Below are 22,631 nucleotides of genomic sequence, written 5' to 3'. Positions count from 1 at the left end.
CCTAGCCAGTCTCCAGATCTCAACCCCATAGAAAATCTTTGGAGGGAGTTGAAAGTCCGTATTGCCCAGCGACAGCCCCAAAACATCACTGCTCTAAAGGAGATCTGCATGGAGGAATGGGCCAAAATACCAGCAACAGTGTGTGAAAACCTTGTGAAGACTTACAGAAAACGTTTGACCTGTGTCATTGCCAACAAAGGGTATATAACAAAGTATTGAGAAACTTTTGTTATTGACCAAATACTTATTTTCCACCATAATTTGCAAATAAATTCATTAAAAATCCTACAATGTGATTTTCTGGATTTTTTTCTTCTCATTTTGTCTGTCATAGTTGACGTGTACCTATGATGAAAATTACAGGCCTCTCTCATCTTTTTAAGTGGGAGAACTTGCACAATTGGTGGCTGACTAAATACTTTTTTCCCCCACTGTAGGTCAGGCCCTATTGGTCACATGCATGTGATATTGACATGTTTCACGTAAAGAGAGTAAGGGTTGAGGGAATAGGGAATATTTTTCGTAAACAAATTAGTGATTTCGGTAACAGAACTTTTCAGTCAGAAACAAATAAGAAATGAAATGGCTGAAATGATGTTGCAGCTTCAGCACGGACAGCACAATAAACACTTGCTGTGCTGTGGTGCCTTTTGGCTGCAGTAGGGAGGAGAGCGAGACAACATGCGCCAGTCACACAGCGGGATCATCGGGCTCTTTCTGGAGTCATTAGTCTGTCTTAATTATTAAATCAAACAGTGTGCTTAAAGCATCAGACAAGCTCAGTGCATATGTAGTTGGTTTCATTCAAACACATAGAGCGTGTCTGTCTATATATGGAAAAACAAGTTTCAACATTTAGCACAATAGATTGGTCGAAAGAACAGGACGAGTCTTGGTCGACCAAGTTTTTTTTAGTCAGGGACAGCCCTACTGAGTATACAAAACATTAAGAACACCTGCTCTTTCCATGACATAGACTGACCAGGTGAATCCAGGTGAAAGCTATGATCCCTTATTGATGTCACTTGTTAAATCCACTTCAATCCGTGTATATGAAGGAGAGGAGACAGGTTAAAGAAGGATTATTAAGCTTCGAGACAATTGAGACATGGATTGTTTGTGTGCCATTCAGCGGGTGAATGGACAAGACAAAATATTTAAGTGCCTTTGAACAGGTTATGGTAGTAGGTGCCAGGCGCACTGGTTTGTGTCAAGAACTGCAACGCTGCTGGGTTTTCCACGCTCAACCGTTTCCCTTGTGTATAAAAAATTACACAACTGTGGGAAGCATTGGAGTCAACATGGGCCAGCATCCCTGTGGAACGCTTTCGACACTGCATAGAGTCCATGCCCCGACGAATTGAGGCTGTTCTGAGGGGAAAAGGGGGGTGTTCCTAATGTTTGGTATACTCAGTGTATGTCAGTATATTTATACTTAAAGGCATTGTTACTGGGAGGTCTTTCACCCTGTCAAATGACTATCTTCCTGGTAGAGCTTGTTACTTAAAGATCAGATTACAGCAGCATACTGTAATTCTGTTAGGCCTACTGTTCAAAGGCGCTGCTGGCTAGTTAGTGAGGCTTGAGTTACAAGTTACATGGCACAGCTATGACCCAGGTTACACTAGGAGAAGTGAACATTGCTAGATTGTTAGCGCCTACTGCTACTACATCTCACTAGCTAGAGTTACAAAATGTATCAGCTTCCTCATACTTCTACTTCCAACAGAAATAGCCTGTTTCACCAAGTCTATCTTGGACCATCCTGTCGAGGTCAGCATTTGGCTTTGGGGCAGGTTTAAGCTGCATCAATATGTTACCATTTAAAATGAACTTGGCACATTTGGTACAACACAACTTCCATGACTTCCTGTGGAGATGGCTAACTTTAAATGACACCTGAGAGCCAATCAGGCTAATGACTGGCTCTCTCTAAGGCTCTCTGCTGGAGAGAAGGAGGTCTAGGAGGGCCCTGGAGACCTGACAAGCAGGCAAACTCATTATACTTTAGTATGCTGGGGCAGTATGGAGGAGAGAAAAGCCTTAACCTCTCTCTCTCTCTCTCTCTCTCTCTCTTTCTCTTTCTCTTTCTCTCTCAAAATTCAATTTCAATTTAAGGGCTTTATTGGCTTGGGAAACGTATGTTAACATTGCCAAAGCAAGTGAAGTAGATAGTAAACAAAAGTGAAATAAACAATAAATATTAACAGTAAACATTACGCTCACAAAAGTTCCAATAGAATAAAGACATTTCAAATATCATATTATGTATATATACAGTGTTGTAACAATGTGCAAATAGTTAAAGTACAAATGGGGAAATAAATAAACATAAATATGGGTTGTACTTACAATGGTGTTTGTTCTTCACTGGTTGCCCTTTTCTTGTGGCAACAGGTCACAAATCTTGCAGCTGTGATGGCACACTGTGGTTTTTCACCCAGTAGATAAGGGAGTTTATCAAAATTGGGTTTGTTTTCGAATTCTTTGTGGATCGCTGTCATCTGAGGGAAATATGTGTCTCTAATATGGTCATACATTTGGCAGGAGGTTAGGAAGTGCAGCTCAGTTTCCACCTCATTTTGTGGGCAGTGTGCACATAGCCTGTCTTCTCTTGAGAGCCAGGTCTGCCTACGGCGGCCTTTCTCAATAGCAAGGCTATGCTCACTGAGTCTGTACACAGTCAAAGCTTTCCTTAAGTTTGGGTCAGTCACAGTGGTCAGGTATTCTGCCACTGTGTACTCTCTGTTTAGGGCCAAATAGCATTCTAGTTTGCTCTGTTTTTTTGTTTGTTCTTTCCAATGTGTCAAGTAATTCTCTTTTTGTTTTCTCATGATTTGGTTGGGTCTAATTGTGTTGTTGTTGTTGTTGTCCTGGGGCTCTGTGGGGTCTGTTTGTGTTTGTGAACAGAGCCCCAGGACCAGCTTAATTAGGGGACTCTTCTCCAAGTTCATCTCTCTGTAGGTGATGGCTTTGTTATGGAAGGTTTTAAGTGGTTATAGAATTTAACGGCTCTTTTCTGGATTTTGATAATTAGCGGGTATTGGCCTAATTCATGCATTATTTGGTGTTTTACGTTGTACACGGAGGATGTTTTTGCGTGTTTTGGTGTTTGTCCCATTTTGTGAATTCTTGGTTGGTGAGCGGACCCCATACCTCACAACCATAAAGGGCAATGGGTTCTATAACTGATTCAAGTATTTTTAGCCAGATCCTAATTGGTATGTCAAATGTTATGTTCCTTTTGATGGCATAGAAGGCCCTTCTTGCCTTGTCTCTCAGATCGTTCACAGCTTTGTGGAAGTTACCTGTGGCGCTGATGTTTAGGCCGAGGTATGTATAGTTTTTTGTGTGCTCTAGGGCAACGGTGTCTAGATGGAATTTGCATTTGTGGTCCTGGCAACTGGACCTTTTTTGGAACACCATTATTTTTGTCTTACTGAGATTTACTGTCAGGGCCCAGGTCTGACAGAATCTGTGCAGAAGATCTAGGTGCTGCTGTAGGCCCTCCTTGGCTGGTGACAGAAGCACCAGATCATCAGCAAACAGTAGACATTTGACTTCAGATTCTAGTAGGGTGAGGCCGGGTGCTGCAGACTGTTCTAGTGCCCTCGCCAATTCGTTGATATATATGTTGAAGTGGGTGGGGCTTAAACTGCATCCCTGTCTCACCCCACGGCCCTGTGGAAAGAAATGTGTGTGTTTTTTGCCAATTTTAACCGCACACTTGTTGTTTGTGTACATGGATTTTATAATGTCGTATGTTTTTCCCCCAACCCCACTTTCCATCAATTTGTATAGCAGACCCTCATGCCAAATTGAGTCAAAAGCTTTTTTGAAATCAACAAAGCATGAGAAGACTTTGCCTTTGTTTTGGTTTGTTTGTCAATTAGGGTGTGTAGGGTGAATACGTGGTCTGTATACGGTAATTTTCTCTCTCTCTCTCTCTCTCTCCCTCTCTCCCTCGTCTCCCTGGCTACTGCCGTGGCAAGGCGAGGTGAGCTCCACTTTGTCAAATAGCACAGCTAATAATCTGCTGCCTATTCCCAGAACGTTATCGCCCCTGCCGCCCTCCTCCCAGGGCTCTCCAGTCCAGACACCCCGGCTTTCAGCACTCTCTCCCAGCCTTGCGCACACACCTCCCCCGAGCATTGACACACCTCCCCCGAGCATTGAAACATTGGGACAGGGTCTGCCCTGATCTGAGCAGAGAATGCATTAGGCTATTCATTCAGAGCCAACTCCACCATATAATGTAGTTACAATGGTCAAGCATAACTGACCCACATGGCCTTAATGGCTCAAAATGGTGCCTGCTGGACTGCGTGTCATATGACTTTCAGACAAGTGACCACAAAACCCAGTAGATTAATCGCTGTCCACATGCTTTGGTGAGGCTGGAACTCTGTTAGTCACTTGGAGCTTAGGAACAGTGTGGCCTAAAGGGTCTCTCTGTACAGCAAAACTCAACCCATTCATTGGAAACCACTTCACAGTGACAATAGTCATAGGACACTGGTTAATAACCCTTTACATCATACCCATGTATAAGGGTTGAATATGGCTGATTTGTGCACTAATAAGCGCCTAAATTGGAACATAGTGGCTGTACAGTAACATACTATACATGACGTCAGAGCTCTGGCTCTGTGCTTCACAGCGCTGTATGGGTTTTGTCTGACAGCCGTTCTGAACTTGAGCACCACACGCAACAAGAAGTTGCCCTCATCCCTCCCGGTATTGGATTGCGTGAACAACAACAGTAACGAAACAACTACCAGTGTGCTTGCTCTACTTCCTCAACGGCACAGCTAGGAGAGCTCAATAAAGCACCTTATAGTTGAAGACTCTTCTTTGAGTCATAAAAAGTGCATTGATATTACTTAGGAACTGTGCACACTGTGGAGAGGTGTGTGGCTACTTGGAAACACCAGTTAGTCCTCACTCAAATCCTTAAAATATTTTTGTTATATGTTGCACCTACCCCACATTTTCCAGGAATAGTCTTATCATGTTACTGAATGTATCTAGAATGTTTTCAGATTTCGTTATCAACAAATGCGCAGAAAATTACACTAATGTAAAATGCACAGTGTAATGTTTGGATTCAGTCTTGTGTCCGGTGAACTGTTGTGTCCTCAACTTTGGCCTAATAATTATTCCCATAATCTCCAAACTGTCCCCTTTAAATTGCTACCATGCTTTTGCATATGCATTTCATATTTATTCTGTAATACAAATGTCAATTTAGCCCTATCCATATAGGCCAATTGTCACAAGTGTAAAAGGTTAAAAGTGTGTGTGAATGCGTACGAACACGCACACCTGCACAAATGTTTACATACGTTTCCCAAGCCAATAAAGCCCTTAAATTGAAATTGAATTTTGAGAGAGAGAGAGAGAGAGAGAGAGAGAGAGAGAGAGAGAGAGAGAGAGAGAGAGAGAGAGAGAGAGAGAGAGAGAGAGAGAGAGAGAGAGAGAGAGAGAGAGAGAGAGAGAGAGAGAGAGAGAGAGAGAGAGAGAGAGAGAGAGAGAGAGAGAGAGAGAGAGAGAGAGAAGAGAGCCTGAAGGAACAATAGGGCATCAGGCAGGGAGGAGTCAGTGTGTTGACAGGTGAGGGATAGAGCGGTGTGGTCTGGGACACAGAGCCGAGAGACGTGGATGTTCTGCTCCTAAAGCATGGCCTTGGCCTTCACACACAGCCAGAGGGCACCGCCATGCCAGCTGCAACGCACTGTGACCTGCTTATTACCTGTCTCTCTCTGTGTGTGTACGCATACACACGGCTGTTACATGCACTAAGCACAGGCTGCAAACCAACCCAAAGAACACAGAAGGTCACAGTTAACGAGACCCACACTCGTGCTTGGACTTTAATGAACTAGCTAAACAACAGCTTCCAATATACACCTATGTGGCTCTCTCTCTCTCTCCTACCCCCCCAGGGATAGCAAGCTTTGGGACAATGCCCTGCAGAGATAGGTATGAATGGAGTGTGTGTGTGCTTTGTTTCTCCACTCCAGTGTGTGTGTGTGTGGAGAGTACAATCGGTAAGCCACAGCTCAAACGCACAATGCCCCTGCTCGGGTGACATGCTTCATTAAACCTCTAATGAAAGGCACCGACCGCTGGCATCCAGCATGTGAGGGCATACCTGTGCCACCGCAGGAGGGGGTGCCAAGAACAGTACCCACCGATGCAGAGGAAACAGGGACGAAGCATGTCGCCCTAACGTTATTCGCCCCATTCGCCCTTCCTCATTCTCCAAACCAACAGCCATTTTGGAGCTTGTTTTGATCGAGTCAAGACCCAGCTCAAAGCTCCTTTTAAGGAAGACAGAAGAGCCAAAAAGGCAGGATATCTTTTTCTGTTTTGGGGCTGAAAAACTGTGCAGGAAAGTTTCCAGATCCAGAGTCCCTGGAGAGATTGATGACCACTGTGTTTTCTCTGATACAGCGGCATAGAGGACTGACTGCATGAAACAGCAATAGACAATCCTTCAAACACAAACAGGGTCTATGTGGGTTAGGAAGCATGCACACACTGGAGCTGGAGCTTTGAGACAAGCCATCCAAACCTGTTTGAATGGAAGCCAGAAAAGCTGATAGAGAACAAACTGCAGCTGTCAAAATGAATTCTCAATAAGAAACAATTAAGTAATGTTGTTGATGATTCTTTTCTCAGGAGACTTTCCAAGGACACCCGATTCATTCTCCTGAGAGAGAAAAATAACATCAACAGCAACACTGTCATTTCAGCGTGTAATTAGCAACAGAATATAGCCAGCCGTTCATGGAAATTCTCCTGAAAAACCAACAACAACCACAACATTGTGCCTTTCAGTTGTGGCTGCTCATGACTTTCATGAGTGATAATCAGGCTACATTTGTAATTTCAGAATGACCCAGTGTAACCTAATTAGCAGACAAGACTGTGAAGACACACTGTGAACTCCTCAGGGGTTTCAGATGGTTTAGGTCCTCCAGCAGCAGGCTTCCTCCTAGAGAGGGAGGAAGAGAACCAGTCCTGCTCACATCAAACCCAGTGGTAATAACCTATATATGCCAGGTGAGAGGGGTGGCCACTGGCTCTGCCCATCCATGCCAACCTCTTCCACAATAGAAGGATCAACAGACCACATACCAGTGATACCACTCCCCCCCCCCAGGCAGCTACATCCCTCTGTCCCTTCCCTCTCTCCCCCTCTCTGTTCTCTACTCTCCGCCCATCTGATTTTCCTCCCATAAACTAGGTGACATAGTGTAGAGAGCTGCCAGAGAACCTTCTCGCCTGCTGGACCCACAGCCTTTCTCCCAGCCTCCTCACCAGACTGTCTGTGACCTCCAGAGCAGAATCTATCCATCCATCTATCGATCAATCCATCCACCCCGCTGGAGCAGGTAAGAACACAATCCTGATGATTTCTCTATGGGAATGTCAACTTTTTCTGTAGTAAGGTGAAGAGGAAAAAAAGGTAATATTGTTCCAGCTAAACGTGGGCTAAAATTATAGTATCTACATTCATTTGAAACTAAAAGAAAATGAATTTTTGGAGGGCTCCAAAAAGTATCTTAAATGTAATCACCAGGTCCAGCTCTAATAGGAGTTCAAATAGATAAAGAAACTCACAAAAATACTTGAGAAGTTATACTTGTCAATAGTGTTGTTATCAAGGCTAAATCCTGAGACAATGGTGAACTGCAGTCTGGGACTAAACAGTTTTGAACATAACTGTCCTCCTGTCTAAACATACAAAGTAGTGCACAGCGCTAGAGACACACACACGAATCAGAGGCCAGCCGTGACCTATCCACAACACACACATTTGCATCTGGCAAAGGCCTGAAATGTGCATTTATTGAAATGAGCCGACGGGATACAAAGGTAGTCTGTGGACAAGAAAATGTTACCACCAACCAACAAACCACACACTGGAGGAGAGAACAGGAGATCACACACCTTTATCATGAAATGACCCATTCTGGCTTGCCTCAGTGCAGTGAACCAACCAGTAATTAGGGTTGGGCGGTATCCAGATTTTCATATCCTTATACCGCCCTTCTCTCACACCGGGATTTACGGTATTACCGGCTTAGTACACAAGGGGGCGCCAAAAACGCAAATAAAAGCCCATTGGGCGTCTATTACCAGAATGCTAACAAAATTAGCACAAGTAATAGCAACTTTCCATGGCGGCTGCTAGCTAAATAGGCTAACGAGCGCAAACGAATATAAACGAATTGCAAAGACGGGCAATCCGGCTCACAAAGTTATACATATATATGTTATTTTGATCAATCGATTGGTTGTAATTTAACATGTATTTTTCCATATATAGACACATCCTATGTATTTTAATCAAATCAACTATATGCACTGAGCTTGTCTGATGCTTTAAGCGCACTGTTAGATGAAATAATGAATAGAGGTAGTCCAACCACATCGATTTGATTGTGCCGGGCCGGGCTCAGACTTGCAGCGCTGTGTAAAAAAAATGACAGCGAGTGACAGTGTGACTAGCACCCGACTAGCACTCCCTGCTGCAGCGACCACCACAGAACAGTGTTTATCACGCTGTCCGTGGTGCTGAAGCTGCAACATAATTACTGCCATTTCTGGCTGAAAGGTTCTGTTACCGAAATCCCTCATTTGTTTAGGAAAAACATTCCCTATTCCCTCAACCCTTGCTCTCTTTACCTGACACATGTATGCATCGCATGCACATGACCAATAGGGCCTGAATTATAGTATATCATAATCACATCAATAAATTGGTTATAACAAACAAAATGGATGCAGAGGACGTGACAAAGTTAACTGGTTGCTCAGGAGGTAAAGGGGAAGTCAGATGTGGAATAAATGTGACTAGTAATACTGGAGATAAAGAAAAATAAGGTAAGGAGCAAATGCTGCGTGCATATTATGTGTGCAAAACAGGTGCTGTTAGATTGCAATATAATTTTTCTGACCGTTTGGAACAATGTAAACAACCCAAAATAAATTCTAAACGTACCAGAGAGTCTGTTGTAAAGTTTTTTTGGGTAAAGCCTTTATTACAGCAAAGACTAAAAACTGTCGCATTCATTCATGAATGCAATTTTCGAAATGGAACGGTTAATGATTGTTTATGCTAATTATTCAAGGTTCGCTTTGTTATTTTATTTTAAAACTAAAATGCTTGATTGCATTTCAAATCATGAATGACTCGTATGCTGTGTGATGACATGAACAAATGAATGATTGATTGATACAGTAGCCTATATAAATATTGAAATATAGGCCTAAGTAAGTTACGGTATTAAGACTAAACAGGATGCGCGCTTAGGCCTACAGCTCTATGGTGGTTATACAAGGCTGCTATACTAAGCTTACTAATGATAATGACATTACTTATTATTATAATAATAATAGTAATAATAACAATAAGAAGGAGATCAAGAAAAATAAGGGTTATTATTATTATAAATATTATTTTCCAGACAATTTGGAACAGTGTAAACAACACTAAATAAATTATAAGTAATACCAGAGAGGCTGTTCTAACGAGAGAAAAAAAGTGTAAAGCCTTTATTACAGCATAGCAAAGATTAAACACAGACAAATCTGTGAAATTGTTTATCTGACTTGTTGTTGCGTGAGGCTTGGTGTTCACGGAATCAGTAGGCTATTAAACAAACACTCAAACAGGCAACAGAAGCAGGATCTGTCTTATTTCTGTAGATATATATGGATGATTTATAAAGCCAAGCACAATTAACAGTTAGGCTATTGATTATAGACCTAATTAATTTGGGGTTTCCTCTCTCCTCACTTTTCTTAGACAATTAAGGCAAGGGCTGTTTTCTTGTCTGCTAACTCCGCTGCTGCCTCCACCGCATTGTTCTCAACACCAATATGCTGGCTAACTTTGCTATTATGGACATAGCAACATGGTCTAGGAAAACGAAGGAGAGGAGAAAAACACAAGGAATTCAAGCTGCAGTGGCAGCTGTACAGATAACTCATTCAAAGGGCTTTGACTTCTCAAACATGGCAGAAAGCTGATACCCCTGACCTTATTCATTCAGCCACTTACTTAGATAACTAGCTAGTTACAGTTAGTGGTCGCCCTAACTAACTAGCTAGTTACAGTTAGTGGTCGCCCTAACGTAGAATTCTTTGCTTTTCAAGCAGGAATAAACTATAAAATGCAGAAGAAATATCAGGCATTCAATCAAAAGACTACTTTTCTCCAGTTATTTTCTTGGTGTAGCCAGCCTACTTTTCTCCGGTAAAATGCACGATTAACTTTAAGCAAAACATTAGGAAATGTAGCTGGTTACATTGTTTCTATAATAAACATTAGAAATATGATGGCCATGCATCGTTTTTAGCAAAAAAATACCTTGCTTTTTCATTGTAAGCTCATTTACTTGTGTGTCTGCCAGCCAAATAGTGTTGCACTTCTGTTGTCATCTGATGAAAATGAAGATATTTTCTGCCGAATGTGTTGCACTAATGTATTTTCTGTGAAGGAAAATTATAGATGCACGTCTCTGATCACTCTATTGAAGCATAAAAACACTGTTGAATTTCAATATAAAACTCAACCCTGTCAATACACAGCTGGACTCATCTGCTCCCGCTTTCTCCTGTTGTGCTATTTACAAGCTAACACGTGACTGGCTCAACTGTGCTGGGGAACTACAGTAAGCTTCATAATGTAAAATAATGTGACAGGTGAAATGAAGAACACAATCTGCATTATCTCCTAACGTATTGCACAAGTTGACTGCAGGTATTTACTTAAAAAGTAGCTACAAATATTAACATTTATTGCAAAATTTGGTTTCAATGGTATTGAAAAACCATCCCGTGTCTATTTCCAAATACCATTGTATACTGCCCATGCCTACCTGTAATCATTTATCATATTCATTGTAATCCTATATTTCAATATTACTAGGTGGAAGAGGTTGATATGAAGAGGATTTTTGTTTGAATAGAACAGACATTTTCTAGTCGTCCATTCATTGACCACAGTTCACACTGCTGTATGTTCTGTAATTGGGTCTGTTTAACCCTAACCCTAACCCTAACCCTAACCCTAACCCTAACCCACTGTTGCCTGTGGAGGGCACTAACTAATGCCCTCTCCTGGGCCAAACAACCACAGTGATGCCCAGTTCCATGTACATTGCTGTGTGACGCCATCATGGAATGTTCAGTTTAACGGCCAAGTCTATTGGAAGCTTTCCTCTCCCTGCCTTCAGATGACTTTATTATCACAGCAACTATGCCAAGAGAACAGAAAATACAAAAACATGAACATTATTGGCCTGGGAATGCTTCTACCAGGCTTCAGAAGGATTTCCTTCTTAGGTTTGATTAGATTTAATGTTCTTCTTTGTTTTTCACCCACTGGGTCCTTAGAACCATGCAGACATTTTTATGATGAGGAATGGTGGGTTTGGGTTTTAAATCCAAACAACGTCCCCGTTGGGTTTCAATTAGGTGTACCGATCTCGTCATACTCATATTCGTAATCACTTTGACTTTCGAGAAGAGCAAAACATCTCTCTCCTGACACTTTGCCTATGCCACAACATTTGTACAATCAAAATAAACTATCTACATTTGTCATTTTTTATCTAATGATCTGTCGCTCAGTAACCGTGCCTGGGCGAGAATAAATAACAATAGCAAGCAAGCATGGGCTTGGATCACGACATAACCACGTCAGCAATGGAATAATTATACGGACAGACAAAGTAGGCCTACTGCCAAGTTGACAGACAAAAACAACCATATGGCCTCAGCAAAGTCTAGCTTTGATGACTAGCTACGGATTCTGAATCATACACGATGTTTGGAGAAGTGGAGACTGTGCTCCGAGACGAGTGACTGTGAGTGAGTGAATCCGAGCCGCGCGTCTGTCTGGGGTAATGAGCCCTGAGGGAGAGCGGCTTGTCCTAATCCAATCGTTGCAGCAGGCTCAACTAATACCCCGCCCCGTTTCTTGACAGACAGAACAACTAGCCAATAGTTGTTTAGAGCACACAGCGTTTCACACTGTTTGAGTGAAAGAGATGCGTGCTGGCAGCTGTAATTTACTTTTTTCCGATCACGGATAATTACAAAAATTACCTGTGTCATAATCGTATTCAGAAAATTCTCCATGATACTCGTTTTGTCCAACTATTCGGCACACCCCTAGTTTCAATAACAGCTTCTATTAGTTTGGCATTTCATCAAGCTGGGTTCTGGGCCTCCCCTTCAGAAGGCCCTTGTAAGGGTGGGTGGGTGAACCCAGGGTGCAGTGAATGAGTAGATGGTGACATGTTTAGTGGTGCCAGGGGAGACCTTATTATTAATGAACTTATTATGCCCCCCTGTCTTGACATGAGGGTGGCAACTCTCATGACCACTCCAGAGCTGGAAGCTTGGGGGCATCTGGTGTTGAAATGCTGCTCTATGGCCACTCATCTTCGATGTTGTCATGCGTTAATTACCAGGGTGAGGCTCCGGTGTCCCCTTCAGTGTCTCTCAGGCTGGGGGCTCCAGTGAAGTGGCCACTAGTGATCTCCTTAGAACAGCAGGAAATAGCCGAGCATTCCTCTCAACCACAATGGAATGTAAACAACAACTCCAGAAAATGAGAAATGTACAAAGATAATGTTCTATGAGCTGAGAGTTCGTTGTCTGCTCTGAGACAGACTGCTCTCTTAGTGTTTTTGGCTCTGTAGCAGAGATCTATAGGAGATCACAGAGCAAGTGATCACAGTGATTAGCCAAGTGCTATAGTGGATAGAGGAAAGGCCCTTAGTCATCACAGATTTATTATCAAGACTAGAGATTCCTCAGATTCAACATCCTTACCCATTAAATCCACACTCTCCTGCTCTCTGCCCATGCTTGGCACCCCTCTCCCAGTTCCCCTCCCTCCTCACTGGTGGTGTCCACGGGGTCAGGTCAGAGGCATGTTTAAGAGGGGTTTAGGTTTGGCTAGAGTTGAAATGGACTCCACCCCTGTGAGATAGCCAAAGGTCAGCCCTAAGAATACCCGCTGGCACGTAGCTGGAGCCGGGCAGATAACTGCTGTCAGCAGGTCGTCAGCTGGCCCAGCCACCGCCTCGCCTAACTTCTCCCTCCCCTCTCCTCTGGAGAGGCAGGGTACCAGCAGGGCCCAGGGGAAGAGCTGGGAGAGTGACTCACAGATCCTCACTTTCCCTGGGCACGCCCATCACTGAGGAGCCCCTGTGGGGAGAGAGGAGTCTGGAAGGAGGGATAATGCCTGTCTGGATGGACTAGAGAGAAGTGGGGCTGCTCTGACGATCACAATGCAGTGCACATATTCTCGGCACAAAATGGCAGACAGTTTTACCCACAGTAATCTCCTTAACAGCCCCACCTCAGCCACTGAGAGGTTTGAATGGAATCTCCAGTCAGAAGTGTGCATTCTGATAAGGCGTGCGATCTCCAGCAGGTTTTTTCCTTCCATATTATGCACTGGCTGAGATAATGCGGTGAAGCCAGATGAATAGGACACACCTTATACAACTCCCATTATCTCCATAGTTGTCAGAGACACAGCAGAGAAGTGGGATATTCATTTATCTGATGTCTAAAGCTGCTGCAGTACATATTCCACATATAATCATCCACCTACAGCATCACAACCGTCAAGAACCCTGTATTAAAATATACCAAAATATACAAAGGCACATTTGAAAAGAAACCAAATACACCATGAATACCAAACTGAAACATCCACGGTACAAACATCTCTTCAAATCTAGCTCCTGACTCGATAAGCAACTTATAAACCTCTTAGAGAGAAAAGTACAAAACCGTTCTCCTTTTAAGAAAAAATAGCGGTGCATCCTTCACAAGTTCAGACAAGATTGGCCAAATCCAGCCAGCCAGAAAATATCATTTATAGAGCGGAAGACTGGAGGTTGGAGTCTATTTTATCATCAATCTACTATCCTCCTCTCTGTGTCGTCTGCCCTTGAGAGGAGGGCAGAGCAGTCCAAACACACCGGACTAGAGAGCAGAATCACTAGGGACAGGAGATCTGTGATAGACTATAAAGCCGGAGGTTATGGGGCCCCCAAAGTGAGTGGTGTTTGATTATTATTCATTTTGTTGGCTATGATGTGTTAGGGTGGAAAACAATGTCTCCTCCAGTTCAACCAGTGAATAATGAACAGAATGTGACTGATAATTTCCTTCTGACTCCGTTCCACAGTGTGTTTCTGTTTGTGTCTTCTGCATGCTCACTGACTCCACCTTCTCTGCTGCCCCCTACCCCCAGCTCAGCTCCACCAGACCCCTGGGCACCGGGACCACTCCTGTCACCTCCACCACCTCCCTCCTTCACCCACCCCACCACTACACTATCATCTGCACCACCTCTCTGTCTATCTGTCCTGCACTAACCTCCGGCCACCACCAGAGCGCACTCTTGCCCCTTCACGCCCTCTCACTGCCCAGCACCGAGCCCCAGGCATGGAGAAGGTGCAGCACACGATGCGCTCGGCCATCCGCAGGGCCTCCATGGCGGTGGAGGTGCCCCCCCAGGCCAAGCAGAACATGCAGGAGCTCTTTGTCAACTTCAGCCTCATCCTCATCTGCCTGCTGCTCATCTACATCATCGTGTTGTTGATGTGAGGGCCTCAGGGGGCCGGGAGGGGCCAGACTACAGCCCAACAGGGCCATGACCTCTTAAGAGGGCCAAACAATGGAAGGGGAGGGGATTGGAGGGGAGGGGATTGGGTGGCAAATATATAGATTATCCAAATATTTTGTAAACTGGTTTTACATTTAAAGGAATTTGTGTATAATAAGATCAGATTCTGTTTTTGTAGAGTTTGTTCAATTCTGCATGATTTTTTAAATTACACATATATAATCACTCATTATAACACTATAAAGTTGCAGTGTGTGAGTTGCAGTAGAAGATGGTCGGTCCCAGATGCAGTATATGTCAGTTGTGTGTCACACACGTCACCCTCCTTTAGGTCTGTCATCCACAGCATGTCACCACCACAGTGCCTCTGCCACCCCTCACTAGAACCATCCACAGCATGTCACCACCACAGTGCCTCTGCCACCCCTCACTAGAACCATCCACAGCATGTCACCACCACAGTGCCTCTGCCACCCCTCACTAGAACTCAGCGCCTACAGTTCCCTTCTGCCACCTGGCTACACTGGGCTAGTCACACACACACACACAGACAAAATACATTTACTGCCAATATTAACCCAAGGGAATCTGACTTGTATGTGTGTGATGATCACGTGTATGTCTGTGTAAGTGTACCAGTGTCTCACTGGGCCCCTGTTTTCCCCCCAGACCTCTGTAGCTGAACCAACAACCTGCACAGCACAGCCACAGCGAGGGCTAAGCAGGGGGAGGTAACGATCCATCAAATCATCCATCCATCCATCCAACCATCTCCATCACTGGTCTTCCCGAGGACTCCAGAAAACCCCTCTTAACTGAAGAGCTTTGCCCAGAATTGATCACTCTGCCTGGGGCATTTGCAGCCTGAACCCAGCCTCTCCATGTCAAGTGAAACCATGGACCTGGTCAACAACCGCGGTCTCAACCTGATGCTCAACTTCCTGCTCATCGTCATCATGCTGCTCCTCATGCTTGTCCTGGTCAAACTCATGTAACCTCTGACATACAGTATGACCTCATGGGATAGGTTGAGCAATTCCAGTCCCCAAGGGCCACAGCGTCTGATGGGAGTCCCTCTACCTCTGATTTGGTCATATAAATACACCATGGCTTCAACTAATTATTATTCAACAGTTCACATCCAAAATCACAGAATAAAGGCCATTGAACCTGTTGGAGTAGAACAGAAACATTGTGAGCTTTTGGAGAGCAGAAAATAGTCTGGGATTCCATGAGATCGTTAAATGGGATGGCAAGATTAAAAATATGAATTGACAGGAGAATGAAACTCCATCCACAGATGGTAGAGAACTTAAATAATGTTGACATGGCATGATCAATAGAATGCCCTCCTTTACGGTTAGTTTACCTCCCTCTAGTGGTAGAATCACCAAACTGCACCACATCTACTTCTGGCCAGGGCACTCAACACAGCGATAAATCCATGCTCTCTGATCCTCATTGTAGAGTTGTGGTTTATATGAGCCATAGAGAAAAAGATTTTCAAAGCTTTAACGCTCACAGTCACTGACTATTCAAAGCTATTAGGACCAAAGCACAGAACACGCATGATGCAACTGACAACTGAAATGTAACAGAAAATGATTAAAGCCATACACAGTCCTTTGCTGTGTGATGTAAGTTATGTATGCTGAAATCACAGAGTAACTGTTGAGTGAAGCCTAGGGTCCTTCCTTTTGGAGACTCTGGTTGCTTTTGAACACAATATATGAATTTAAACATATCCACACTCTGGCTAGTAGTTGTTATTACAATATCCTAACATAATTGTGTGCTGTCGTGCAAATGTTTTAGTGTTCCGTAGTAGTAGTAGTTCATTAATTTGTTTTGGCAGAGTAATGAATAGCTACAGAGTACACCAACCACCTCCAGTCTGAAGATGAAACATGCATGACTACTGCAGAACTGTTGTTTGTTGTCTGCCGGCACTGGCTCCACTTTACACTTTCTTATGTCATGCTGCATTTTGTAAAGAATGTTATAAAATAATGATCAAATACACAAACTATAAAGCATTTGTCTGTCTTCATTGAAAATTGTAACGACTTCATGACTTAATTAAAATTATGGAATGGAGGTGCAACTTGTATCTTTGGTCTGTAGCTCAGTTGGTAGAGCATGGCGCTTGCAACGCCAGGGTTGTGGGTTCGTTTCCCATGGGGGGCCAGTATGAAAATGTATGCACTCACTAACTGTAAGTCGCTCTGGATAAGAGCGTCTGCTAAATGACTAAAATGTAAATGTAAATGGTCTATAGGATAAACGACAATGATTCAGAAGCCCAACAGAGGGCGCCATGCTCTCATATTTAGTCCTACATGAAAGTGCACGATTTGGAGGTAAGTATTGACCAGCTTCGAGTACAGACTCACCACATATTGTGCTGAAAATCTGGCAGGTTAACACCCACAACAACTAACTAACATCCTTCAGTTTACTTGACAGAGTCCCCTGACTAGCTGTCTGACAGATACATTAGCCTACTTCCCCATCCCCTCCTCTCACCTGGTTGAGCTCGACCTCCTGCCGTAGCCTCTCCCTCTGCTGCTGCTCCTGTTGCCAGGCCGACAAGCCCCCACACTGCTCTGGCCCAGGTCCGGGAGGCCGGTACTCCATCTGCTCACTCAGCCACATCTGGGTCCTCACCGCCGGCTGGATGGGGGACCCTCCTACTGCCTGGTGGCCCAGCGGCAGGCCCCTCTGGCTGGGTACCGTCAGCCCGACGCCAGGGTGCTTGGTCTCCGGTAAGGCACTGTAGGTCAGGTCTAAGGTGTTGGGTTTGAGCGGGGATGAGCAGGCAGAGTGAGAGTCTGTCTTAGTACTTAGGGGGTACTTGTACCTGGCCTCGGCCCCTGGGGAGCGCAGGTGGAGCCCCTGGGATAGGTAGGGGTCCGTGGGGCGCAGAGGGTCCTGCCTGTAACCGTAGAGCACCCCTCTGTCCAGGGAGCCGTGGGGGTCAGTGCAGTACGCTGGCCGGCCCACGGGGCTGGACTTCTCCTGGACACTGAGGCGGGTGAGGGAGGCCCAGCGGCGGACGGGCCGGGGGTCCTTCATGTCCAGGGGGCTGTCGAGGGGCGAGGGCAGCTGGCAGGAGGACCAGGGGCTGCCCCCAGGGGAGGGTACCGTGCTGAGCTTGGAGCCGGAAGAGGGCGAGGGCATGATGTGGGCCGTGGGGATGGCACCCTGGGAGCGCAGTGGCTGGAAGGACAAGGTGGTGCTGGAGCTGGAGTGGTCTGGAGGACAGGAGAGAGGGAACCACAAATAGACTTTAGAGGAGGAGAACAGAGGAACAGTGTGTGGGTGGACTCTTTCAACTATCTTACTTATTCAAACTACATACATTTCTATAATACAGTGGGGGGGAAAAGTATTTAGTCAGCCACCAATTGTGCAAGTTCTCCCACTTAAAAAGATGAGAGAGGCCTGTAATTTTCATCATAGGTACATGTCAACTATGACAGACAAAATGAGAAAAGAAATTCCAGAAAATCACATTGTAGGATTTTTTATGAATTTATTTTCAGATTATGGTGGAAAATAAGTATTTGGTCAATAACAAAAGTTTCTCAATACTTTGTTATATACCCCTTGTTGGCAATGACACAGGTCAAACGTTTTCTGTAAGTCTTCACAAGGTTTTCACACACTGTTGCTGGTATTTTGGCCCATTCCTCCATGCAGATCTCCTCTAGAGCAGTGATGTTTTGGGGCTGTCGCTGGGCAACACGGACTTTCAACTCCCTCCAAAGATTTTCTATGGGGTTGAGATCTGGAGACTGGCTAGGCCACTCCAGGACCTTGAAATGCTTCTTACGAAGCCACTCCTTCGTTGCCCGGGAGGTGTGTTTGGGATCATTGTCATGCTAAAAGACCCAGCCACGTTTCATCTTCAATGCCCTTGCTGATGGAAGGAGGTTTTCACTCAAAATCTCACGATACATGGCCCCATTCATTCTTTCCTTTACACGGATCAGTCGTCCTGGTCCCTTTGCAGAAAAACAGCCCCAAAGCATGAAGTTTCCACCCCCATGCTTCACAGTAGGTATGGTGTTCTTTGGATGCAACTCAGCATTCTTTGTCCTCCAAACACGATGAGTTGAGTTTTTACCAAAAAGTTATATTTTGGTTTCATCTGACCATATGACATTCTCCCAATCCTCTTCTGGATCATCCAAATGCACTCTAGCAAACTTCAGACGGGCCTGGACATGTACTGGCTTAAGCAGGGGGACACGTCTGGCAATGCATGATTTGAGTCCCTGGCGGAGTAGTGTGTTACTGATGGTAGGCTTTGTTACTTTGGTCCCAGCTCTCTGCAGGTCATTCACTAGGTCCCCCCGTGTGGTTCTGGGATTTTTGCTCACCGTTCTTGTGATCATTTTGACCCCACGGGGTGAGATCTTGCGTGGAGCCCCAGATCGAGGGAGATTATTAGTGGTCTTGTATGTCTTCCATTTCCTAATAATTGCTCCCACAGTTGATTTCTTCAAACCAAGCTGCTTACCTATTGCAGATTCAGTCTTCCCAGCCTGGTGCAGGTCTACAATTTTGTTTCTGGTGTCCTTTGACAGCTCTTTGGTCTTGACCATAGTGGAGTTTGGAGTGTGACTGTTTGAGGTTGTGGACAGGTGTCTTTTATACTGATAACAAATTCAAACAGGTGCCATTAATACAGGTAACGAGTGGAGGACAGAGGAGCCTCTTAAAGAAGAAGTTACAGGTCTGTGAGAGCCAGAAATCTTGCTTGTTTGTAGGTGACCAAATACTTATTTTCCACCATAATTTGCAAATAAATTCATTAAAAATCCTACAATGTGATTTTCTGGATTTTTTTTTCTCAATTTGTCTGTCATAGTTGACGTGTACCTATGATGAAAATGACAGGCCTCTCTCATCTTTTTAAGTGGGAGAACTTGCACAATTGGTGGCTGACTAAATACTTTTTTTCCCCACTGTACATGACCACAACTTTATTGGAAGTTTCTTGCCTGGCAACTGCAGACTTGCCTGGCAACTGCAGAACAAAGGAGGTGCTTCAGAGTGATTCTTCTAAACATAGTACTGCACAGAGTGTTCCAATACATATTACATTTCCATTTTAGTCATTTAGCAGATGCTCTTATCCAGAGTGACTTACGTGAGCAATTAGGGTTAAGTGCCTTGCTTAAAGGCACATCGTCAGATTTTTCACCTAGTCGGCTCGGGGATTAGAACCAGCGACCTTTCGGTTACTGGCACAACGCTCTTACCCCACTAAGCTACCTGCCACCCGGGGCATGATGTTTTCTGAACATGTGTCCTGGTTCATAGAAGGCTGCAGTAGGTCTAAGTCATAGACTGTTCTCTCTGCAACCGCACGGCAAGTGGTACACCAAGTCTGGAACCAACAGGACCCTGAACAGCTTCTACCCCCAAGCCATAAGACTGCTAAATAGTTAGTTAAATAGTTAACCAAATAGCTACCCGGACTATCTGCATTGACCCTTTTTGCACTAATTATTTTTACACATACGCTGCTGCTACTATCTATTATCTATCCTGTTGCCTAGTCACTTTATCCCTACCTATATGAACATACTGTATCAAGCTCCATTACCTCATACCCTTGCACATCGACTCGGTACTGGTACCCCATGTATATAGCCAAGTTATCGTTACTCATTGTGTATTTATTCCTCATGTTATTATTTCTCTCTCTCTGCGTTGTTGGGAAGGACCCGTAAGTAAGCATTTCACTGTCAGTCTACACCTGTTGTTTACAAAGCATTTGACAAATACAATTTGATTTGATTCATAGGACACACACGGCCAGTCACACACATAGAAACACCGTGGGGAAACGAAAGGTTGTGTTTATGGCTGACTGGCTGAGCCATTCTAAACTACCAAAGCAAGACATATTAGCTCCCCAGATCACGTCTGAAAATGTATGATAGTATAATATCTTAAAGCCACATTCTGTAATTAATAGGAAGAACCCTATGGACTAGTCCTACTGTAGACCTTAGCACTAAAATACAGCCATTAGCTAGCCATGAGTATGGCAGGAGTGGAATCCGAACCAATAATCAGTTCAGCCCATTACATCAGCACATCATGGGAACCATGCAACCACCAGTGGCCCATATCCAACTTTCATCATGTACAGAAATAGACTAATATCAAGACATCAAAGCCTCCACCAGGGCTTCCGTGCTTCTTCTTAAAACTAGAGGACTCTGCAACTCTTCCAGAAGTACTGTAAGTAGCCTGGCTTTGTTTGGGGGAAGAGGGAGAGTAGGGGAGAGTAAGCCACAGAGACAGGGAAAGAGGAGTCTGGAAGCTGGGGCAGAGTGGGTGGACAGTAGCTTGTCTCAGCTCCGGGCCAACTTCTTTGTCATTTGTTGTCATGCCCTTATACAGAGAAATACAGTTGGCATGGTAACTTACACCACAGAGGACTGAGGAGTTGGCTAAACTAACGCACAACGATCTGCCACCAGACGAGGAGGACAGAGGACCAGCCTGAGGGTGACAGGCCAGGGCAGTCCTCCAACATCCCACAGTCCTCCAGTACAGGCAGCACAGAACTGCTCCTGGCCAACACAGACCCCTGTGTAGTGTAATGTCCCCTTCAACTGAATCTCAATGATTGATGACCAGAAAAACAGAGAGTCCAAAGAACCTCTGGCAAAAAAAGAGCATTGCAGGCCAAGGACACTGACTGCCCTGTACCCTGACAGCTTTGGAGGAGGAGCCAGCCAGTCAGGGCAGTGACAGAGCAGTCCTTCTGTCAGCCCACGTCACGTCAAATTAGTCATTAGTGCCATTCACACATCAGCACATCACATCCCCCAAACGCACATGCCTAACGACCGGAATGTTGTCAAATATGGGCAAAAAGGGCACAGGGGGATGCATTAAATGATCCATTATGATTTTATCCTTGGTTGAGTTATAAGGTCAATCAACTTAAAACATTGTCAGCAATATTTTGAAAGCAACGTTAGTTCAGAATGGAGGTCAATTGCACTGGTTTACAAGTATTGAAGTAGCCTACTTTGACTGACTAGGTACTGAGACAGACCCTGTTGTCATGCCACCAAACCACCCAGATTCTGTTGGTCCATGTGGGTTTTCAGTTCCCGCTCACCTTGAGCCCCGAGAAACCATTAGGTCAGGGCGCTAATAGAGACACTGGCACGCGGCTAGTTGAGTTTCTGACAAAGTGCTCCTTTGTTAGTGTGTGTCAGGGCAAATCCCAGAGCAGCTGGAGGGGCTGGGGGTTGAGGAGTGGTGGAGCTAGAGCAAGTCATTCAGGCTCTGAGACAGTGCATTCCACACAGGACCGACTGCCACTCAAATCTCCAAGTCTCACACAACACACACTTCCTCCCCTAGCTGGCTGTTTGCAATAACCTGGTCTGGGACGGGGTTATTCTAAACCAGACCTCCAGAACCACTAACCCAGCCTCCCACAGGCAGTCTGGAAGGCGTGATGGCTCAAAGTGAAGAAGACAGAGTCTGGCTGGCTACTGTTGGAGGCTGGGACTCAGACCTGCTCAACTGGACACAACAGGCTAGCCGTTAGCTTCTCCTGCACTGCAAGCCATCTGGAGGCTCTGGAAGCATGCTACACTGAGCGCTAACAACCTGGAAAGGCATTCAGCCGCACCACACTGACTGACTGTGCCTGGGCATTCCAATGGCTACTGGAGTAAACTCGGCCACTCTGGATGGAAACACTACAAGGCTATACAGCACACTAAGCACTGAGAGGTAGGGTACAGCAAGGAGGTCTAGTGGAGAAGGGAAAGTCCATGTGGGAAATCCAGAGGGCAGTATGTTAACACTGACAACCATCTCTGACAGCCTGATGATGCTGCCATGTACAGTAGTTGACGGTAACTGATATGATAGTGGGCTACCAGGGAGCAACCACAAAGAGATAACACCACAG

The 22,631-nt window shown here is 44.8% G+C and overlaps 2 protein-coding genes across 3 annotated transcripts in view; one reads left to right on the top strand and one right to left on the bottom strand.

The window, feature by feature from the left end:
* The window catches only part of LOC311108030 (centrosomal protein of 85 kDa-like), an 83,118-nt gene that overhangs the window by 23,394 nt on the left and 37,093 nt on the right, over positions 1-22,631 (bottom strand). For both annotated transcript variants that reach the window (XR_014610481.1, XM_084150667.1), the window contains exon 3: positions 17,198-17,925. Coding sequence is in view for 1 of the 2 variants with exons in the window: in XM_084150667.1 (XP_084006793.1) it covers positions 17,198-17,925 (728 nt within the window). In the remaining variant the exon portion in view is untranslated. The remainder of the gene's footprint in view (positions 1-17,197; positions 17,926-22,631) is intronic.
* LOC311108031 (phospholamban-like) lies at positions 14,354-15,369 on the top strand. The gene has a single exon (XM_084150668.1). The coding sequence runs from the start codon at positions 14,491-14,493 to the stop codon at positions 14,650-14,652; it is 162 nt and encodes a 53-aa protein (XP_084006794.1). The 5' UTR covers positions 14,354-14,490; the 3' UTR covers positions 14,653-15,369.

This window comes from Coregonus lavaretus (genome assembly GCF_964263955.1).
Source record: "Coregonus lavaretus genome assembly, chromosome: 33".
Classification (NCBI taxonomy): Eukaryota; Metazoa; Chordata; class Actinopteri; order Salmoniformes; family Salmonidae; genus Coregonus; species Coregonus lavaretus.
Note: the sequence above shows the minus strand (reverse complement) of the source record. Positions and strands in the feature narration are given on the sequence as shown.